The sequence below is a fragment of the Neomonachus schauinslandi genome, chromosome 8, assembly GCF_002201575.2.
Source record: "Neomonachus schauinslandi chromosome 8, ASM220157v2, whole genome shotgun sequence".
Lineage (NCBI taxonomy): Eukaryota > Metazoa > Chordata > Mammalia > Carnivora > Phocidae > Neomonachus > Neomonachus schauinslandi.
Genome location: NC_058410.1, coordinates 115,780,282 through 115,795,914, shown reverse-complemented (window position 1 = coordinate 115,795,914; position 15,633 = coordinate 115,780,282). Strand labels below are relative to the sequence as shown.

The following is a 15,633-nucleotide window of genomic DNA, read 5'->3' as shown; positions in this document are numbered from 1 at the left end:
TGGGTGGGTGGATGGATGGATTGGTGGCTGGGTGGGTGGATGGATGGATTGGTGGCTGGGTGGGTGGATGGATGGATGGATGGGTGGGTGGGTGGGTGGATGTCCTCCAGAGATTCAGGATTAATTCCAGTTGGGGCTTAAGAGGGGGGATTTTGGGCCCTAGGGTAAGCCAAAAAGGAGGGTATGGAATGGGGCCTGGCTGAGGTTGAGAAGGTGCAAGGTTCATTGTCCTGGCTTTGAGACCAAAGGATGGTCCCCCTAGTTTGGTGTTTCATAAGCTTCTCCCGTCTGTCCATCTGTCTTTAGTCTCTCTGTGCCTCTGTTTGTATCCTACTTATTTTTCTATGTATCTTTTATATTCTGCTCTCTCTGTTTCTCCCTTCTACCCTGAGTCTCTCTGACTTTCTCTGTCTCTCTCAGTACTCTTCCCTTTCCTTCCTCCATTGCCCACTGCCCTTTCAGGTCTGGGCAACAGGGTCTCAGGGCTTTCCTGAGAGTTATATCTGCAGCGTGTGGCAGCCCAGACTGGAGGCAGACCCCCTCATAGGACAGCTCTAGCTCCATCCGGCAGTGGGCAGTGGTTGGGGGTGGGCTGGGTGTATCTCTGTGCTCCCCCATCCCTTTTAACAGTGGTGCCAGGAAAGGGAAAGACTTGATGGGTTGGGGGGAGTTTGACAGCAATGGAGAGGGGTTTTTTTGGAGGCCTCCCTGGTGCCCCAAATCCCTTGCCCCAAGGGAGGGACGCCTGGGGAGATGGTCTCTCCTCTCGCACTGACTGGGCTGCCTTGTCCCTCAGGTTGGTGGATGACCGCTGTGTGGTGGAGCCCGCGGCGGGGGACCTGGACAACCCGCCTAAGAAGTTCCGAGGTAAGACCTCCATCCCCACACCAGCCTTCCTCCCAGGCTGCTGAGTCCTGGGCCTGGGACAGAACTCATTCAACCCCGTCCAGCGCCCACGGGCCGGGTTAGACGAGGCGCTGCCCTGCAGCCCTCGCACTGCTCTCTGTGGAAGCCCCCATCGGCTCGCACTGCCATCTTGGCACAGATGGCCTCTGCGTTCATTTTCTGGGGGACCGCACCCCATTTCTCAGGGGCGCACCCACTTCTGGCTGGGAGCCGTTCTCCCCCCACCTCCCCACCAGCCACAAGGCCGCCTTTGTCTGCATGACAGAGCATTTTCTGAGGGAGCGGGGGAGGGAAGGAGAATTTCCTCAGGCTTTCAGAGGCCCCGGGTGAGGGCTCTTCCTTGTGCTTCCGTCTCTTCATCTGCGTGGTGAGGGGATTGGAACCCATGATCTCCGGGTCCCTTCTCCTGACCCCCACTGTGTTCCCAGCCCTGGGCCGGGCTGTGTGGATGACTTCGGCCCTAGGGGAGTTTGTGGAGCCCCAACCTGAGTGACCTTGGGCAAGGGCCTTGGCTCGTGGGGCCTCCGTGTCCTCTGTGGTCAGTGGGCTCCTCAGCCCCGTCCCACAGGCCCAGGGGCGCTGAGGGAATTAAATGCTGTCCTGCTGTCACCGTGCCCAGCCGGGGTAAGGTGTTACTGTTGTGATGACCTGGAGGCTGAGGCAGACAATCAGACAGATCCTGGGTGCGGTGGGCAGGGTGGGAGCAGGCAGGAACACGCCGGGCTGCTTCCACCTTGTCTGCCCATGTGGCTGCTCGTCTGGGGAGAGATTAGCTGGGATTGTCCTCGAGGGGGATGCTGGGAGGGAAGTGGGGTTTAAGATAATCCTGTGGCATCCCTGGCCGTCTGTCTGCCGGGGCCTGGCCCGTCCATGGGAGGGTGGAGGAGATGGGGGTGGGGGGGGGCCTCCCAGCCCGCAGAGGGGCCCCACGGCGGCTGTTCTGCTTCTGTCACGGGCCTCTGTGTGGGGCTTTGTGTGGGGGTCTTAGGTTGGGCCGTGCCTGGATCTGTGGGAACAGCCTCTGGCACTGGACTTCCCTTACCTCCGTAGACCCCTCGGCCCTGTACTGTCGGGCCTCGCTGCCTCTCGCACCTCATCCCCTACCCCCTGCCTCCACCAGGGCAGGGATTCTGGTTGCTTTGTTCACTGTTTTATTTGTGCTGTCTGCCACGTAGTGGGGGCCTGGTATACATCTGAGGAATAAACGCAGGCGTCAGCCCCTCCTCAGGCTTCCTCCCGCCCCTGCCTCCCGTCTCAGGCCTGGCTGCTCTAGTTCCCATTGATGTGACCCATCCAGAGTCCCTCAGTTGAATCCAGCCTCCAAGGCATTGGGCCCGGGCTTTAGGGGTTTCAGGGTGCTCGTGCGGGCCTCCTGCTTGGAGGCCCAGCTCTGACCATGCCTGCCCCCTGGGTGCTGAAGGCGGAGACCAGGCCTGGGCCTCTCTCGAAGTAGGAGAGCTTTGAAGCCGCTGATGGAGGGGCAGATTTCCACTCTAGCTGGGGGATTTCGGTACATTCTTGGGAAGAAGTCAGTAAGGGTGAGGGTCCCCAGGGTGGGCTGAGCCAGGGCAGAGAGTGGACTGGGGCTGAAAAGGGAAGGGGTGTGCAGTCAGCTTTGTGGTGTGGCAGGTGGTGACAGGGAGGTGGGTGTGGCAGAGGAAGATTTGCCCTAGAGTTCCAGTGGACAGAGTTTGGGGCCAATTTTTGACAACAGAAAAGCCACTTAGTAGAACAAATGCTCCTTTGACTTCTCATCCTCCTCTCTCATTGCTCCTTCCCACTCTCTTCTTTCTCTTCCTCTCCATTTTTCTAAAGTCTGTGAGTGGGGCCCTCCCCAAGATCGGGGAGTTGACCCGTGGTCTCTCTCAGAGAGCTGTCAGCCAGCTCAGAGATGTGGAAGAGGGGACTCAGCCTCCAGCCTCCTCCCTGCCCTCTCTGCCCCAGATCCTGGCCTGGGGTGTCTTGATGAGGCAGGCAGAGGCCCCTCTGAACTCCCTGGGGCCCTATTTGGACCTGAGAAGAGCTGACCTTCTGGGACAGGACCAGGTCTCTGTGCCGCCCAGCGGCTGGTGGGTACAGTTGGAGTGTTAGAACTTGGGACAAGAGACATGGCCTCCAAATTCTTCATTTTGAGACAAGAGAAAAGAAAAGCGGAGCTTGGCCTCCCACCTGGGAGTCCTGGTTCTCTCCTGTAAACACCCTGGCACCGGAAGGAGGGCCCAGCAAGGGCGTGGGGGCTATGGCAGCATGTTAGAAGTGGGCTAGATGTTGTCAGAGATGGCCATGTCCTGAGGCCCCCCGAGTGCTGTCCTGCCATCCTGGGATGGGCCCAGCCATTGCTGGGAGCTCTGGCTTCTCCCTCTCTCCCACTATAGTTGGGTGTCCTCACATGCTGACCTTCAAGGCCCCCAGGCTGAGCTGGCAAAACCCAGTGAAGATCCCAGCCTGCCTATCAGCCCTGATTGGGTACTCGTTTGTGATTTCTGCTCTAGCCATCTTCTGAGGCCATTCCAAGCCCTGATACGTTCTGGGAATTCTTTCCTGAGTCTGCAGGGCCTGGGGAAGCCCAGGCTACTGGGCCCCCAATGTGTGGGGCACCCCATTCCAGCCCACCATCTCTGACCTCTGCTTCAGCGTAGGAATCTTGGGGTTATGTGCTGCTGACCAGGTCCCGGGGTCTGGGCATGTTCCCTCCCATGAGCCCTTTCTCTATCTCTTCTTCCATGCGGGGCATGGGGAGACCCAGTGAAGGGCTTAGACAGCTCTCACCTCCCATTCTACCTTAGGGAAGCTCAGAGCCCATACCCCCAGCTATAGTGACCCCAGGAATGTACATAGGGGCCACTTACCCACCCAGACTGGTGGCAGGGGGCGGTGCCAGGGTAGGAGGCCGATCAAGTGGCCTCCCTCTGTTTATATGGCTGGGTGCCCCCCAACTCCCTCAAGCCTATGCTTCTGCTCTACCTGTCCCACCTTCCAAGCCCAGTTTATTGGTTTTTTGTTGTTGTTGTTATTATTAAGACATATTTCAACTCTACACAGAAGAGAGCTCTGTCAAATCCTTTTTGCCGTGTTCATTTCAGAACTTGTCATTTTTTTTAAAAGATTTTATTCATTTACCTTAATGAGAGAGAGAGAGCGAGCTCATGTGCAGGCAGGGGGAGGAGCAGAGGGGGAGGGAGAGGGAGACAATCTCCAGCCGACTCTGCCCTGAGCACAGAGCCTGATGCGGGGCTCAGTCCCACATCCCACCACCCTGAGATCATGACCTGAGCCAAAACCAAGAGGTGGATGATCAACCGACTGAGTCACCCAGGCACCCCCAGACCTTGTCATTTTTAAAGCCTCTTATGCCTGTAGCTGAAGCCCTCTGGGTCTTCTCCCTGATCCCTTTCCTCTCCCTCCCTCTTCAGAGGCAAATACTTATCAGAAATTGGTATGTATTTCAGGAGCCTGTTTTTATACTTTTCTTATTAATCCATAGGGCCATAGTCACGAATGATACAGGGTATTACTCCCGTTTTTATAACCCCATATATTAAAATCTTTCTGCACAGTTTTCGTTCTGCACCATTTTTGAGATTTCCCCACATTGACACATGTGACTCTAGTTCATCTGGTTAATTGCTATATAATATTCCATTGGGTGAATAAACTGCAAGCCATTTATTGGTTCTCCTGTTGATGGACAGTTAGCTCTTCTCCAGCTTCTGGCAGTTGCCGGCCATGCTGGGGTGAGCGTTCCCATCCACGTCTCCTTGGGCTCCCGGGCAAGAGTTTCCTGGGTGTGTTCTGAGGGAGGGGGAGTCCTGGTGCAAGGAAGCTCTTCTGAGCCTTCCTCCAGGGCTGTGAGAGCTCAACCCCCACAGACTGTGGGTGCGTCCCCCCTGCCTCCACATTCTTGCCACACTTGGGTCTGTCCCACTTAAATTTCTTCCAGCCTGTTGGGTGTGAAATGGCATCTCACTGTGGTTTTAATTTGCATTCCTCTGACGACTAGTGAGATGGAGCATCTTTTCGTATGTTTACTGGCCCCTTAAAATTTTGATCTCATTCCCCTCACCCCCCCACCCCCCACCCCGTTTTATAAAAGTATTGCAAATACAGACTCCAGGTTCAAGGTGAAAACCGTGGTGGCCCACCTCACCCTCTGGCACCTTCTGTCCCCCCTTTCCAGGGGCAACCATATAGAAAAACAGACTAGGTAATTTATTCATATGATTAAAACATCAAAACATTGTACAAATAGGTGGAGAGGGTCTGCTCCCACCTGCCTGGTGCCCCCCACTCCCCTGCTCTATGATCATCCCTTCAGGTGACCACTTTCCTGAGTTCCTTATGCATCCCCCAGGGTTTGCAAATACGAACATATACTCAGGGCATCCCTCCCCCCCCCCCCCCCCCCCCCCCCCCCCCCCCCCCATCCACCCCCCCCCCCCCCCCCCCCCCCCCGCTTTTCTTACACAAAGGTAGCATTCTATATACGCTCTTCTGGTTTTTGTTGTTTTTACTTTATAAATCTTACTAAGGATCCTACTGGAGACCTTTTCATATTAGCATATAGAGATCTTGAGCTCTCTCTGTTTTTTCTTTCATTTAGATACCCATTTTTTGTTCTGTATCCTGGAGAACTGTGTGAAAATAGTGTTTCTACAACTTAGCGCGTTTGAAACATTTAGAAAGTATTTATTTATTTTAAACTGTGGTAAAGATCTCTAACAGAAAGTTTCCCATCTTTAACTATTTTTAGGTGTACAGTTCAGTGGCATTAAGCAACTTGTCACCCATAGACAGCCGCCACCACCATCCAGCCGTAGAACTTTTGTCTTCCTGTAACACTGAAACTCTACGCCGGTTAAATAATCACCGCCGCCGCCCCCCTCCCCAACCACCATGCTACTTTCCATCTCCATCAATTTGACTATTCTAAGTACCCACACGAGTGGAATCATCCAGTATTTGTCCTTGCAACTGGCTTCTTTCACTTAGCATAATGGCCTCAAGGTTGACTCACATGTAGCGTGTGTCTCTCTTAGGGCTGCAGAGCGTTCCGTTATGTGGCTCGCTTGGAATGTATTTCACCAGTCCCCTCTGATGGGCGCTTGGGCTCTTCCTAATCTCTCTCTTTCCCGATGCTGCTGCAGCGAAGACCCTAGTCCCTTGACATTTTGTACAAATGCTGGTGTGCTCTCGGAAGGTCGGACCGGCGGCAAGGTCGCCGAGTGGAGGGGAGGGGAGGCTGAGATCAATGTCCTAGGAGAAGGCGGTCCCTTTGAGCTCTTCATTGTTTCTTCGGTGCTCCCAGATCTTGCTTATTCCAGGAGGTTGTAGCTTCCCTGGGCCACTCCTCCTCTTCCTCTGCCCCATCCTCCCCAGGGCGCGGTCGCGATTCTCCATTGTCACCTGCATAAACCCGGGGTCACGCATGGTTCCACCTTGGTTACTCGGCAGCTGGCAGCCCCCGCGCCCCTCCCTCTGCTGCCAGACGCACTTTCAGGTTTACATCAAGACCCAATATCCTTGCCTTCTCTTCTGGAACCACAAGGGAGTCTTCTGTGTTTTGTTCAGTAGGTTGAGTTTAAATGTTGAAAGTGATGGGGCGCCAGGGTGGCTCAGTCGTTAAGCGTCTGTCTGCCTTCGGCTCAGGTCCCTGGGATGGAGCCCCGCATCGGGCTCCCTGATCGGCGGGAAGCCTGCTTCTCCCTCTCCTACTCCCTCTGCTTGTGTTCCCTCTCCCGCTGTGTGTCTCTCTCTCTCTGTCAAATAAATAAATAAAAAATCTTAAAAAAAAAATAAATGTTGAAAATTATTAGAAGCAAATGTTTACACGATTTACACAGAGCTTGGACCTTACCATGACTGTAGAACTTTATTCCCTGGGCTCTGTTCTCACCTCCAGTCTTCAGCACTGGTGCTTTTCAATCTTGTTGGAGCGGCAGAACTATTTGGGGTTTGAGGTGCCTTTATAGATGCATATCTCCCGCCCCCCACCTCCCCCACCCCCACCCCCACCCTCGCTCCAGACTGCTGAATAGATGCGGGACCTGGGAGTTTTGTTTTTTTTTTTAAGATTTAATTAATTAATTTATTTTAAAGAGAAAGAGCATCAGCGGGGGAGGGGCAGCGGGAGAGGGAGAGAGAATCTCAAGCAGACTCCCCGCTGAGCGCGGAGCCAGACATGGAGCTCGATCTCACGACGCTGAGATCATGACCTGAGCGGAAACCAACAGCTGGACGCTCAACCGACTGAGTCACCCAGGAGCCCTAGGAGTTTGTGTTTTTTAAAGCTCCCCCAGTGGCAGTGGCTTTTGAAGTGTTAGGGAACTGTAGTTTCAGGGAAGGTCACTGGACTTTGTTTACTATGTGAATATCTTCTTGTCTGCAGCCCCACAAGCCTTGTGCCCCGTCAGCAATGAGTGCATGTCCCCCAACACACACAGTCCTGACTGTTGGAAACCTCCCTGGGCCCGGTCTCTTGGCCACCCTCCCATCCTTCTTCCTTTCTGCCCTCCTGCCCTGGGGTTTGGTGAGAAGAAAGGTTCCAGCCCCTTCTGGGGTTCTGACAGGGCTGCCTTTGGGCCAAAAACACCATAGAAGCATGGAGGTGTGCCACAAACATTGTAGAGGACTCAAGTCATTTATTCATTCAACAAACATTTCCTAACATGTACTATGGACCAGGCTGTAAGGGAGGATCTGTGTGAGAGAGAAAAAGACAAATTCGACAAGTCCTAGGGAGTCCGTTTCCGAGACAGAGATAGAAGATTTGGGAGCTGGGAGGGGTCACGTCTGGTTTCCTTCCCAGTCCTGGGATGCTCCAAGAGCAGTGTGTTTCATTCAAACACAGTCTCTGACCCATTAGTGGCTGTGGGAAATCCCTTTAGTGGGGCTCCAGCATCCTTTAAAGACCAGAATAGAATTTGAATGCATCACCATAGTAGGGGTCGTTCCTATTTCATTCATTCTTCCTTCAACTCCTTCCTTCCTGTTAAATGAGTTCAGTGAGTTTTAAATGTGGTTATTGAAGCTTTCTTATTTCCAGAGATTCTATTTCGTTCTTTTTCAGTCTGTGATGTTACTCTTTATAGTTTCCTCTTCTCTGCAGGGATCCTCAAGCTTTCATGGATTTAAGCAGGGTAGGCATACTGTTCTACAGACGTTGTCTGTGCCTGGAGTCTCTTCATGTCTGTTTCTACTGTCTGTTTGGTGGGTTGGTTCTCTCCCATGACAGCTAGTTCCCAAGACTTCCTGGCTAGCTTTGACTGTACGCTTGCCATTGCATTTGAAAAATTTGGTATGAGTGGTTGTGGACCAGGAGGAAGGTACCTTCCTCCAGAGAAGGTGTGCATATCCTGTTACCAGACCCCTGGGGCTCCACCTGTCCAAGACTGCCTGAAGCCAGACTCGGATTCGGGGTTTCCTGCACCATCCAGGGGATTCCAGCAGGGCTCTAGTTTCTGGAAGGGGCTGTTCTGCCTCGGGTTCAGCCTTCACTTGGGGGTGTAGTCCTTTGGGGTCCCAGCTTACTGAACGGAGGGTCTCCTGATAGACTCCTACCTTCCATGGGCCTGGCCTTGGATTTCTGCCTCCTGTCACCTGATGAAGCCATCCACATAAAAAGTCAGTTTTCTGGGGCGCCTGGGTGGTTCAGTCATTAAGCGTCTGCCTTCGGCTCAGGTCATGATTCCAGGGTCCTGGGATCGAGCCCCGCGTTGGGCTCCTTGCTCAGCGGGAAGCCTGCTTCTCCCTCTCCCACTCCCCCTGCTTGTTTTCCCTCTCTTGCTGTGTCTCTCTCTTTCGAATAAATAAATAAAATCTTAAAAAAAAAAAAAAAGCCTGTTTTCTGGAATCAGTGAATATCCTCAGGGTGAAAGTAGCTTGGGTGTTTCTATATCTTTCTAACTTCCCTTTGATCCTCAGCTCGGGCCCAGGAATTCTTCACTATTTTGTCAGTTCTTTCAGAAGTCTTAAAATAATATCCATTTGAAAAATCCGGTTGTGTGAGTTGTTTTCTGGTTGGGTTGGTCAAAAGATATTATAACCATGGTTCTCAGCCCCGTCAGAGCCTGCCCTGCTTACCAGGGACAGAAGCAAGCCCCCATGTTGTTTCATGAAATGGTGATCCAGAAATGTCTTTCGGTGAGTCAGTTCAGAAAAGCTTGAGAATTTCTGCTCTAGGGCGACCTGGGGCAGCATCTCTCTTTCCTTCTGTTCTCCTTTCTGGATTGGGAGTGGTGGGGTGGGGGTGCAGGGAGATCAGGGAGCTCACGATCCCCCAGGCCTGTGGGCTCCAGGCTCACTCAGACCCAGGGTCCTGGCCCGCCCCCTCCCTTCCCAGCTTGCCAGACCCACAGTGTGACTTGCTGCTCTCACTTCACTGTCCCCTCCACGTGGCGCCCTCTTGCCCTTCCCTCCACCTGCAGTGCCTCATCCCTCTCCTCCCTCCTTGGCTATAAATTCAGGCCCCATCTCATCCACACGGGAGAGGCGTTTCTAGATTCATGCGTTCATCCGACAGGAATTCACTGAGCCCCGGGCTAGGCGCTGGGGACACGGTGATGAGCCCCACGTGGCCCTGACCACTTGCAGATGAGCCTGTCAGAACCAGAGTGTGCTTTAATATTAATAAGTGGAATTCAAAAATAATACAACCAATGCATATCTATATTTATGTCAAATAAAATGGGGGGTAAGAGCCAGGGTCTGAGGGAGCCTGGAGCTGGGCGGGGAGGGAGCAAGGCCAATATAATGTCCTAAGGGTGAGAAAAAAGAGACATAAAAGGAAAGCAATTTCTAATGAAGTAATACGCGTCTCAGAAGTGGATGTTGGGCACAACTAGAAGGCCCAAGGACGCAGTCGGAGCTTGCCTGTGAATCATGACTAGGGCAACCACAAACACAAGCATCTGGCACGGCCGCCAGTGATGCGTTCTCCGAAACAGGAAAAAAAAAGAAAAAGAAAAAAACAACTCCTGGTAAAGTTTGAACAACACAAAGGACAACACAGATTCCCTCAGCTTATATCTGAGTTGCATTCCTGAAAAATTCCCTGTTTGCTAAAACCAGGCAAAAAACCCTTTGTGTTTCTGTGTGTCGCTCTGGGCCCAGAGCACTGCCCGCAGCAGTCCACCTGTGAGTGTGTGGCAGGATGTTCCCGCGGGAGTCTTGCTGCACGATCTTTATGGTGCCGGTGTCCAGCATCCCTGTCCTGCCCACTAAATGCTGGCTGTTACCTCTCTCGGGACCACCCCCCTCCCCCGCTTGGCCAAACAATCTCTGGCGTGGGTCACTGCTCTGACCGGCTGGGAACCCGTGGCTTCGAGGTGGTAAGCGGGGGGCCTGGGGAGCCCTGGGAGCGCCAGCCCAGCCTAAAGAAGCAGGAGGACTTCTTGGAGGGGGTGACACCTGAGCTTCTTCTTGAGGGCTAAGCAGATCCTTGTGAAGACCTACTCTGTCCAACGAAATGAGTGCTTGTTTCCAGAAGCGATGCCCGCTCCTGCTGGTGGTGTCAAGGTGGGCCAAGCAGGGCAGGCCTTGGTGACCCTATCCGCTTATGGAATTGCTATTTCCCCCGTTCTCTTCAAGGAATTCTGTCTTCTCTGAACTTTGACTCACTCAGTCTCTCTTCCGGATGGCACCAGGGGGCTGCGTGCTCATGGGCTGGATAGAAAATCCAGTTTTGCCTTTGTTTTTTTTTTTTTTAAAGATTTTATTAATTTATTTGAGACAGAGAGAAAGAGAGAGGGCACAAGTGGGGAGGAGGGTTAGAGGGAGAGGGAGAAGGAGAAGCAGACTCCTTGCTGAGCGGGGAGCCCGATGCGGGGCTCGATCCTAGGACCCTGGGATCATGAGCTGAGCTGAGGGCAGACGCTTAACCGACGGAGCCACCCAGGAGCCCCCAGCTTTGCTTCTAGTTCCTGGTGGATGGATGACCAGCTTTGACCAGAGCGGGCACCTAGCCTTCCTTTGGAGGGCAGACGGAAAGGGCCAGAAGGAAGGGCGCCTCAGCATAGCCATCCGCCCTCCTGGGCACCGTGTGGCTGGAGCCTGCGCAGGCATGGAGGCCCAGCCCTGCAGCATGAGGGGGGTCTTGGAGGCCACGAGCCTGACCCCTTGTCCAGGCTGTGATTCCCTCCTGCGACGGGGAACTCATTGCCTCGCAGCGTAGCCCATGCCATTGGCAACCCGGCCCAGCCACTTGAGCCAGCCCTTCACCGTGACCCAGAATCCTCCATCCCCTCCTGCCACACTTCAGAATAGGATTTTCCAACTCATGCTTCCTTCGGATAAGTAGAAACATCGGCACCCTCTCTGGAGTTTGGGCTTACGAAAATCACAGGTGTTTTGTCTGCTTTCCAAAATAAAAATCGGAATAGTGAATCTGTTTGTGGAATTTTGAGGGGCCCAGTCTTAGGTCAAGTTCCCTGGAAGCAGAGCCTACGGAGGAGGGGTCTCCGGAGCACAGAGTGAGGGAGGCTTGCTCATTCAGGGCAGAGGAAGAGCCAAGCAAGGATGTGGTTTTGGGGCGATGCTGCCGGCAGCTGGGGAGTGACCAGCACCTCACAGAGGTCACCTCCAGAGGCCAGATAATTCTGAGCTGCTTCTGGGGGGCCGGGGGGGATGTAACTTCCCAGGCATCTGTGGGCGAGATGGCAGTGGATCAGAGAAGGATGCAGGTATTAGCTTTCAGCCACCAATGTCCACAAAAGTGGGCACAGACGGGGCATGGGTGGGGGTCCAAAGGCCTCTGGTAAATCTCTCATGGGGAAGAGGGCACGTGTCTGCCTCCCAGGTGAGATCCTGCCCTCACTCCTTCTCCCAAGTTCTTCGGGGTTCTTCCAACCACTACCTCTCCACGCAAGTGGGGCAGGAGGGTGGGGAGGGATGGAGAGAGCGGAGGTGGGATTTGGGGGCCGGGTGGCAGGCCGAGCGCCGCACGAACTGATCGCCCCTCCTTTACCTGCCCTCCCACAGACTGCCTCTTCAAGGTGTGTCCCATGAACCGCTACTCGGCCCAGAAGCAGTACTGGAAGGCCAAACAGACCAAGCAGGACAAGGAGAAGATCGCCGACGTGGTGCTGCTCCAGAAGTTGCAGGTGGGTATGTGTGTCAGGGATCCGGGTGCACGCAGGGGGTTGCTGCTTATCAGAGCCAAAGGGGCCCCGTGGCTGAGTCCAAATCGGTGTGTGTGGGTGTGAATGAGGTGAGAGAGGGGAAGTAGAGTGCTTTCCCAGTGATCCACTCGTCTATATGATCCTTTGTGCCAGTTAGAAGGAGGTGCTCCTTCCTCCAGGCTGGTGTAGCCCTCTGCCCAGGGCACATGGCTCAGTGAGTGAAACGTGGACTAGATTTCAGCTCCCACCCAGCCCTTCAGCTGGACACCATGGTGCAGTGAACAACCTGTACAGCTGCCCATGGAGTTACCAGTAGTTCCTGGTGACAGTGGTTCCAGGGAACCTGACTTGAGAACCAGTCTTAACCTCCCCCCTCATTTTATAGAGTTGGACCCTGGGGCCCTTAGAGGGGGCTGGGCTGTCCATGCTTATCCAGTGAGTTTGTGGTAGGGCCTGAATGGCCCCCGGTCTCTGATGCACCTTGGGCTCCTTGGACACCTGGACAGTGCACAATGTAAGGGCCTGGGTGGTTGCTTGTGGGCCTCTTGGGGGCAGTGGCTCAGTTGACATCCTAGGTAATCCTCCCTGGACAGACCTCAGGGCCTCAAGCCCAGTCCCCATGAAGAAGAAAGTAGGAGGCTTTGGCTGTGCTCAGCAGCTTTGCAGCCTGTTTCTGAGGCCCTCCCTCAGGCCTGGTGCGCCTCTCCCTGTCGTGTAGACCTTGCTTCCTCATGTTCCCTTCCCTGAGGAGGTGGGTGTGAAATGGGGGAAGGGCAGGCCTCACCCCAGAGCTGTGAACTGGGCTGGAAAGAGAGGGTTGGAGGGTGGACTGCCTGAGCTCTGTTGTAAGTACCCCATCTTTCTTCCTGGGCTGGGGGCTGTCACAGGCGTCCTTCCTGCTGCTGACGCAGGCCAAGGCTGAACTGGGGATCTGGCCTGGGTGTAGGGTGTTTCCGTGTGCGCAGACACATACACATGTGGTCATATCGTCACACACTGTAGGTTTGTGGGAAGTCATGTGGTACGGGGTGAGTTTCCCTAACAGCCACCCCCGCCCCAGCCTCAGTCATGAGACCTGGGTAATGGGGCAGAGGGGCCAGTACTTTCAGGGAGTGCCAGTCTGATGGAGGAAACAGAGCCTTGTTTCCAGGAACCCCCAATCTGATGGAGGAGATAGTCTGTCCTTAGGCAGCTTCCAGGCTAATGTGACAGAAGTGCCTGAAAAGGGTCCGTAATGGGAAGCCAACCGAACCCTGAGGGCCACTGGGTAGGATCTGTCAGAGCTGGATGTGGCCCACCAGTGAGGGCTCCCTGAAGGCAGTGGCTAGGAGCCCATACAGTTTTGGGAGGGGGGGGGAGGAGGAAGAGGAGGAAGGAGCACCAGGCACATCTGTCAGGGTTTGGGCTGGGGCAGGAGTCCTGTGTTGGGGGCATCAGGACTCTGCTATGATGGGGGTACTGAGGCACAGCTTAGGTTGTCTGCTGGCGGTGTCAAAGGGCATAGGGAGCTCAAGGGCCTGCTGGCATGTCCCCTCCCGAGGAGGTGGGCGGGGAGGGGCAGGGGATCGGGGTTCCCCTGGGCTGCGTACTCCACACTCTGAGTATCAGTCCCTCATCAACAGAGGGGGAGGGGATAGGCCACATGGCCTCTGGGGAGGGGGTCACCCTGGGTACAGTGCCAGGAGCTCTGTGTGTGTGTGTGTGTGTGTGTGTGTGTGTGTATGCGCACGCATGTGTGGGGTAGGGGACGTGGCCCTGCAGGACTGCTCCTTCCGAGCCTGCCTTCCACCTGTCTGCGTGCGTCTGCACAGCATGCAGCCCAGATGGAGCAGAAGCAGAACGACACGGAGAACAAGAAGGTGCACGGGGACGTGGTGAAGTACGGCAGTGTGATCCAGGTGAGACCCACTGGCATCACCCCCCCGGAGACGCTGGGCTGGTGTGGGGGCGGGCGGCAGTTGCCATGCCCTCTGGGGCTTGTGTCCCCAGCGGGTGGCCCGGGGACTGTCTCCGTGACTGCATATCTGCTTCTGTGTGTGCCTCCTGCTGGGTGGCCCGAGGTGCTGTGCCCATGGGCAGGTTCTCAGCACACTGGTCACCAGCACAGATCCTGGAGTCCGAGTTCCAATCTTGGCTCTGGGACTTCGGGTGCCTCTGTTTCCCCATCTGTAAAATCAGGCTGGTGATAGTACTACCTTTTTGGTCGTTGTAAGATGACATGAATTAATACAAAGTATTTAAAAATGCTGGCTTCTTCTTTTGTGACCACCCGGGTGCCTGAGTGGGGGCGTGTGGCTGCGCGTGTCTCAATTTGTGTGTTTATGTCTGTGTATCTGACACTGTAGGTGTGTCCCGTTGTGACCAAGGTCCAGTGGGCCCCCCAGAGCCCCCCTCCCTACCGGGCTGGCCTTGGGGGGCCTGGCACCCTCACCCACACCCCGCCCGCCCCCCAGAGCCCCCCTCCCTGCTGGGCTGGCCTCGGGGGGCCTGGCGCCCTCACCTGCGCCCCCCCGCCCCCCAGAGCTCCCCTCCCTGCTGGGCTGGCCTCGGGGGGCCCGGCACCCTCACCCGCACCCTGCCTGCCCCCCAGAGCCCCCCTCCCTGCTGGGCTGGCCTGGGGGGGGGCCTGGCACCCTCACCCGCCCCCCCGCCCCCCAGAGCCCTCCTCCCTGCTGGCCTGGCCTCGGGGGGGGGGGGGCCCAGAGCCCTCACCCGCGCCCCGCCCACAGCTCCTGCACATGAAGAGCAACAAGTACCTGACGGTGAACAAGCGGCTTCCGGCCCTGCTAGAGAAGAACGCCATGCGGGTGACTCTGGACGGAACGGGCAACGAGGGCTCCTGGCTTTTCATCCAGCCCTTCTGGAAGCTGCGGAGCAACGGCGACAATGTAAGGACCGGCCCGGGGTGGAGGGGCCGGCTGGGGGGGTGGGCGGCCAGGCTGCAGCTCCAGAGCAGCTTCTATAGGGTCTCTGATGTGGGGACTGGCTGAGGTCGTGCCCATTTCTCAGAGGGGCAGACTGAGATCAGAGAGAGGCCTACAGGCCTGGCCCTTCCCATCTGCGCCCTGTTCTGCCTGCGCCCGTAGGTGGTGGTGGGGGACAAGGTGATCCTGAATCCTGTCAACGCGGGGCAGCCTCTGCACGCCAGCAACTATGAGCTCAGTGACAATGCGGGCTGCAAGGAGGTGAGTGGCTGCCGGGGCCCCTGAGGGCACAGACATCCCCTCCTTGCCCTGCTCCGGTCCTTGGTCCTCTTTGTCTGCCCTATGCTCCAGCCCCCAGGCCAGCAGCCCTGGGGCAGCTGGGCTGGGGTCGGGGAGGGGTGGGTGGCGGCTGGCTGAGAGAAGACACCTCCTCATGCTCTGATGGGAGCTGGGCTGGTCCGCCCCTCACCCCGGGCCTTTCCCCCCAGCCTCCAACTGCTGGGGGTCTGGCAGGCGTCAGGGTTCTCTCGGCCCTTCCCCAGGTCAACTCCGTGAACTGCAACACCAGCTGGAAGATCAACCTGTTCATGCAGTTCCGAGACCACCTGGAAGAGGTGTTGAAAGGGGTAAGGACTGCCCCCGCCCCCCCCCCCCCACAACTGCCACCTGTCTGCTGGCTGCCCAGCCCC

The 15,633-nt window shown here is 55.8% G+C and overlaps 1 protein-coding gene across 2 annotated transcripts in view; it reads left to right on the top strand.

Annotated features, from left to right (window-relative positions):
• ITPR3 (inositol 1,4,5-trisphosphate receptor type 3) overlaps positions 1-15,633 on the top strand; it is a 67,101-nt gene that overhangs the window by 13,303 nt on the left and 38,165 nt on the right. For both annotated transcript variants that reach the window (XM_044917633.1, XM_044917632.1), the window contains exons 2-7: positions 797-867; positions 11,881-12,002; positions 13,832-13,918; positions 14,750-14,908; positions 15,107-15,205; positions 15,487-15,570. In XM_044917633.1, the coding sequence (XP_044773568.1) occupies positions 797-867; positions 11,881-12,002; positions 13,832-13,918; positions 14,750-14,908; positions 15,107-15,205; positions 15,487-15,570 (622 nt within the window). The remainder of the gene's footprint in view (positions 1-796; positions 868-11,880; positions 12,003-13,831; positions 13,919-14,749; positions 14,909-15,106; positions 15,206-15,486; positions 15,571-15,633) is intronic.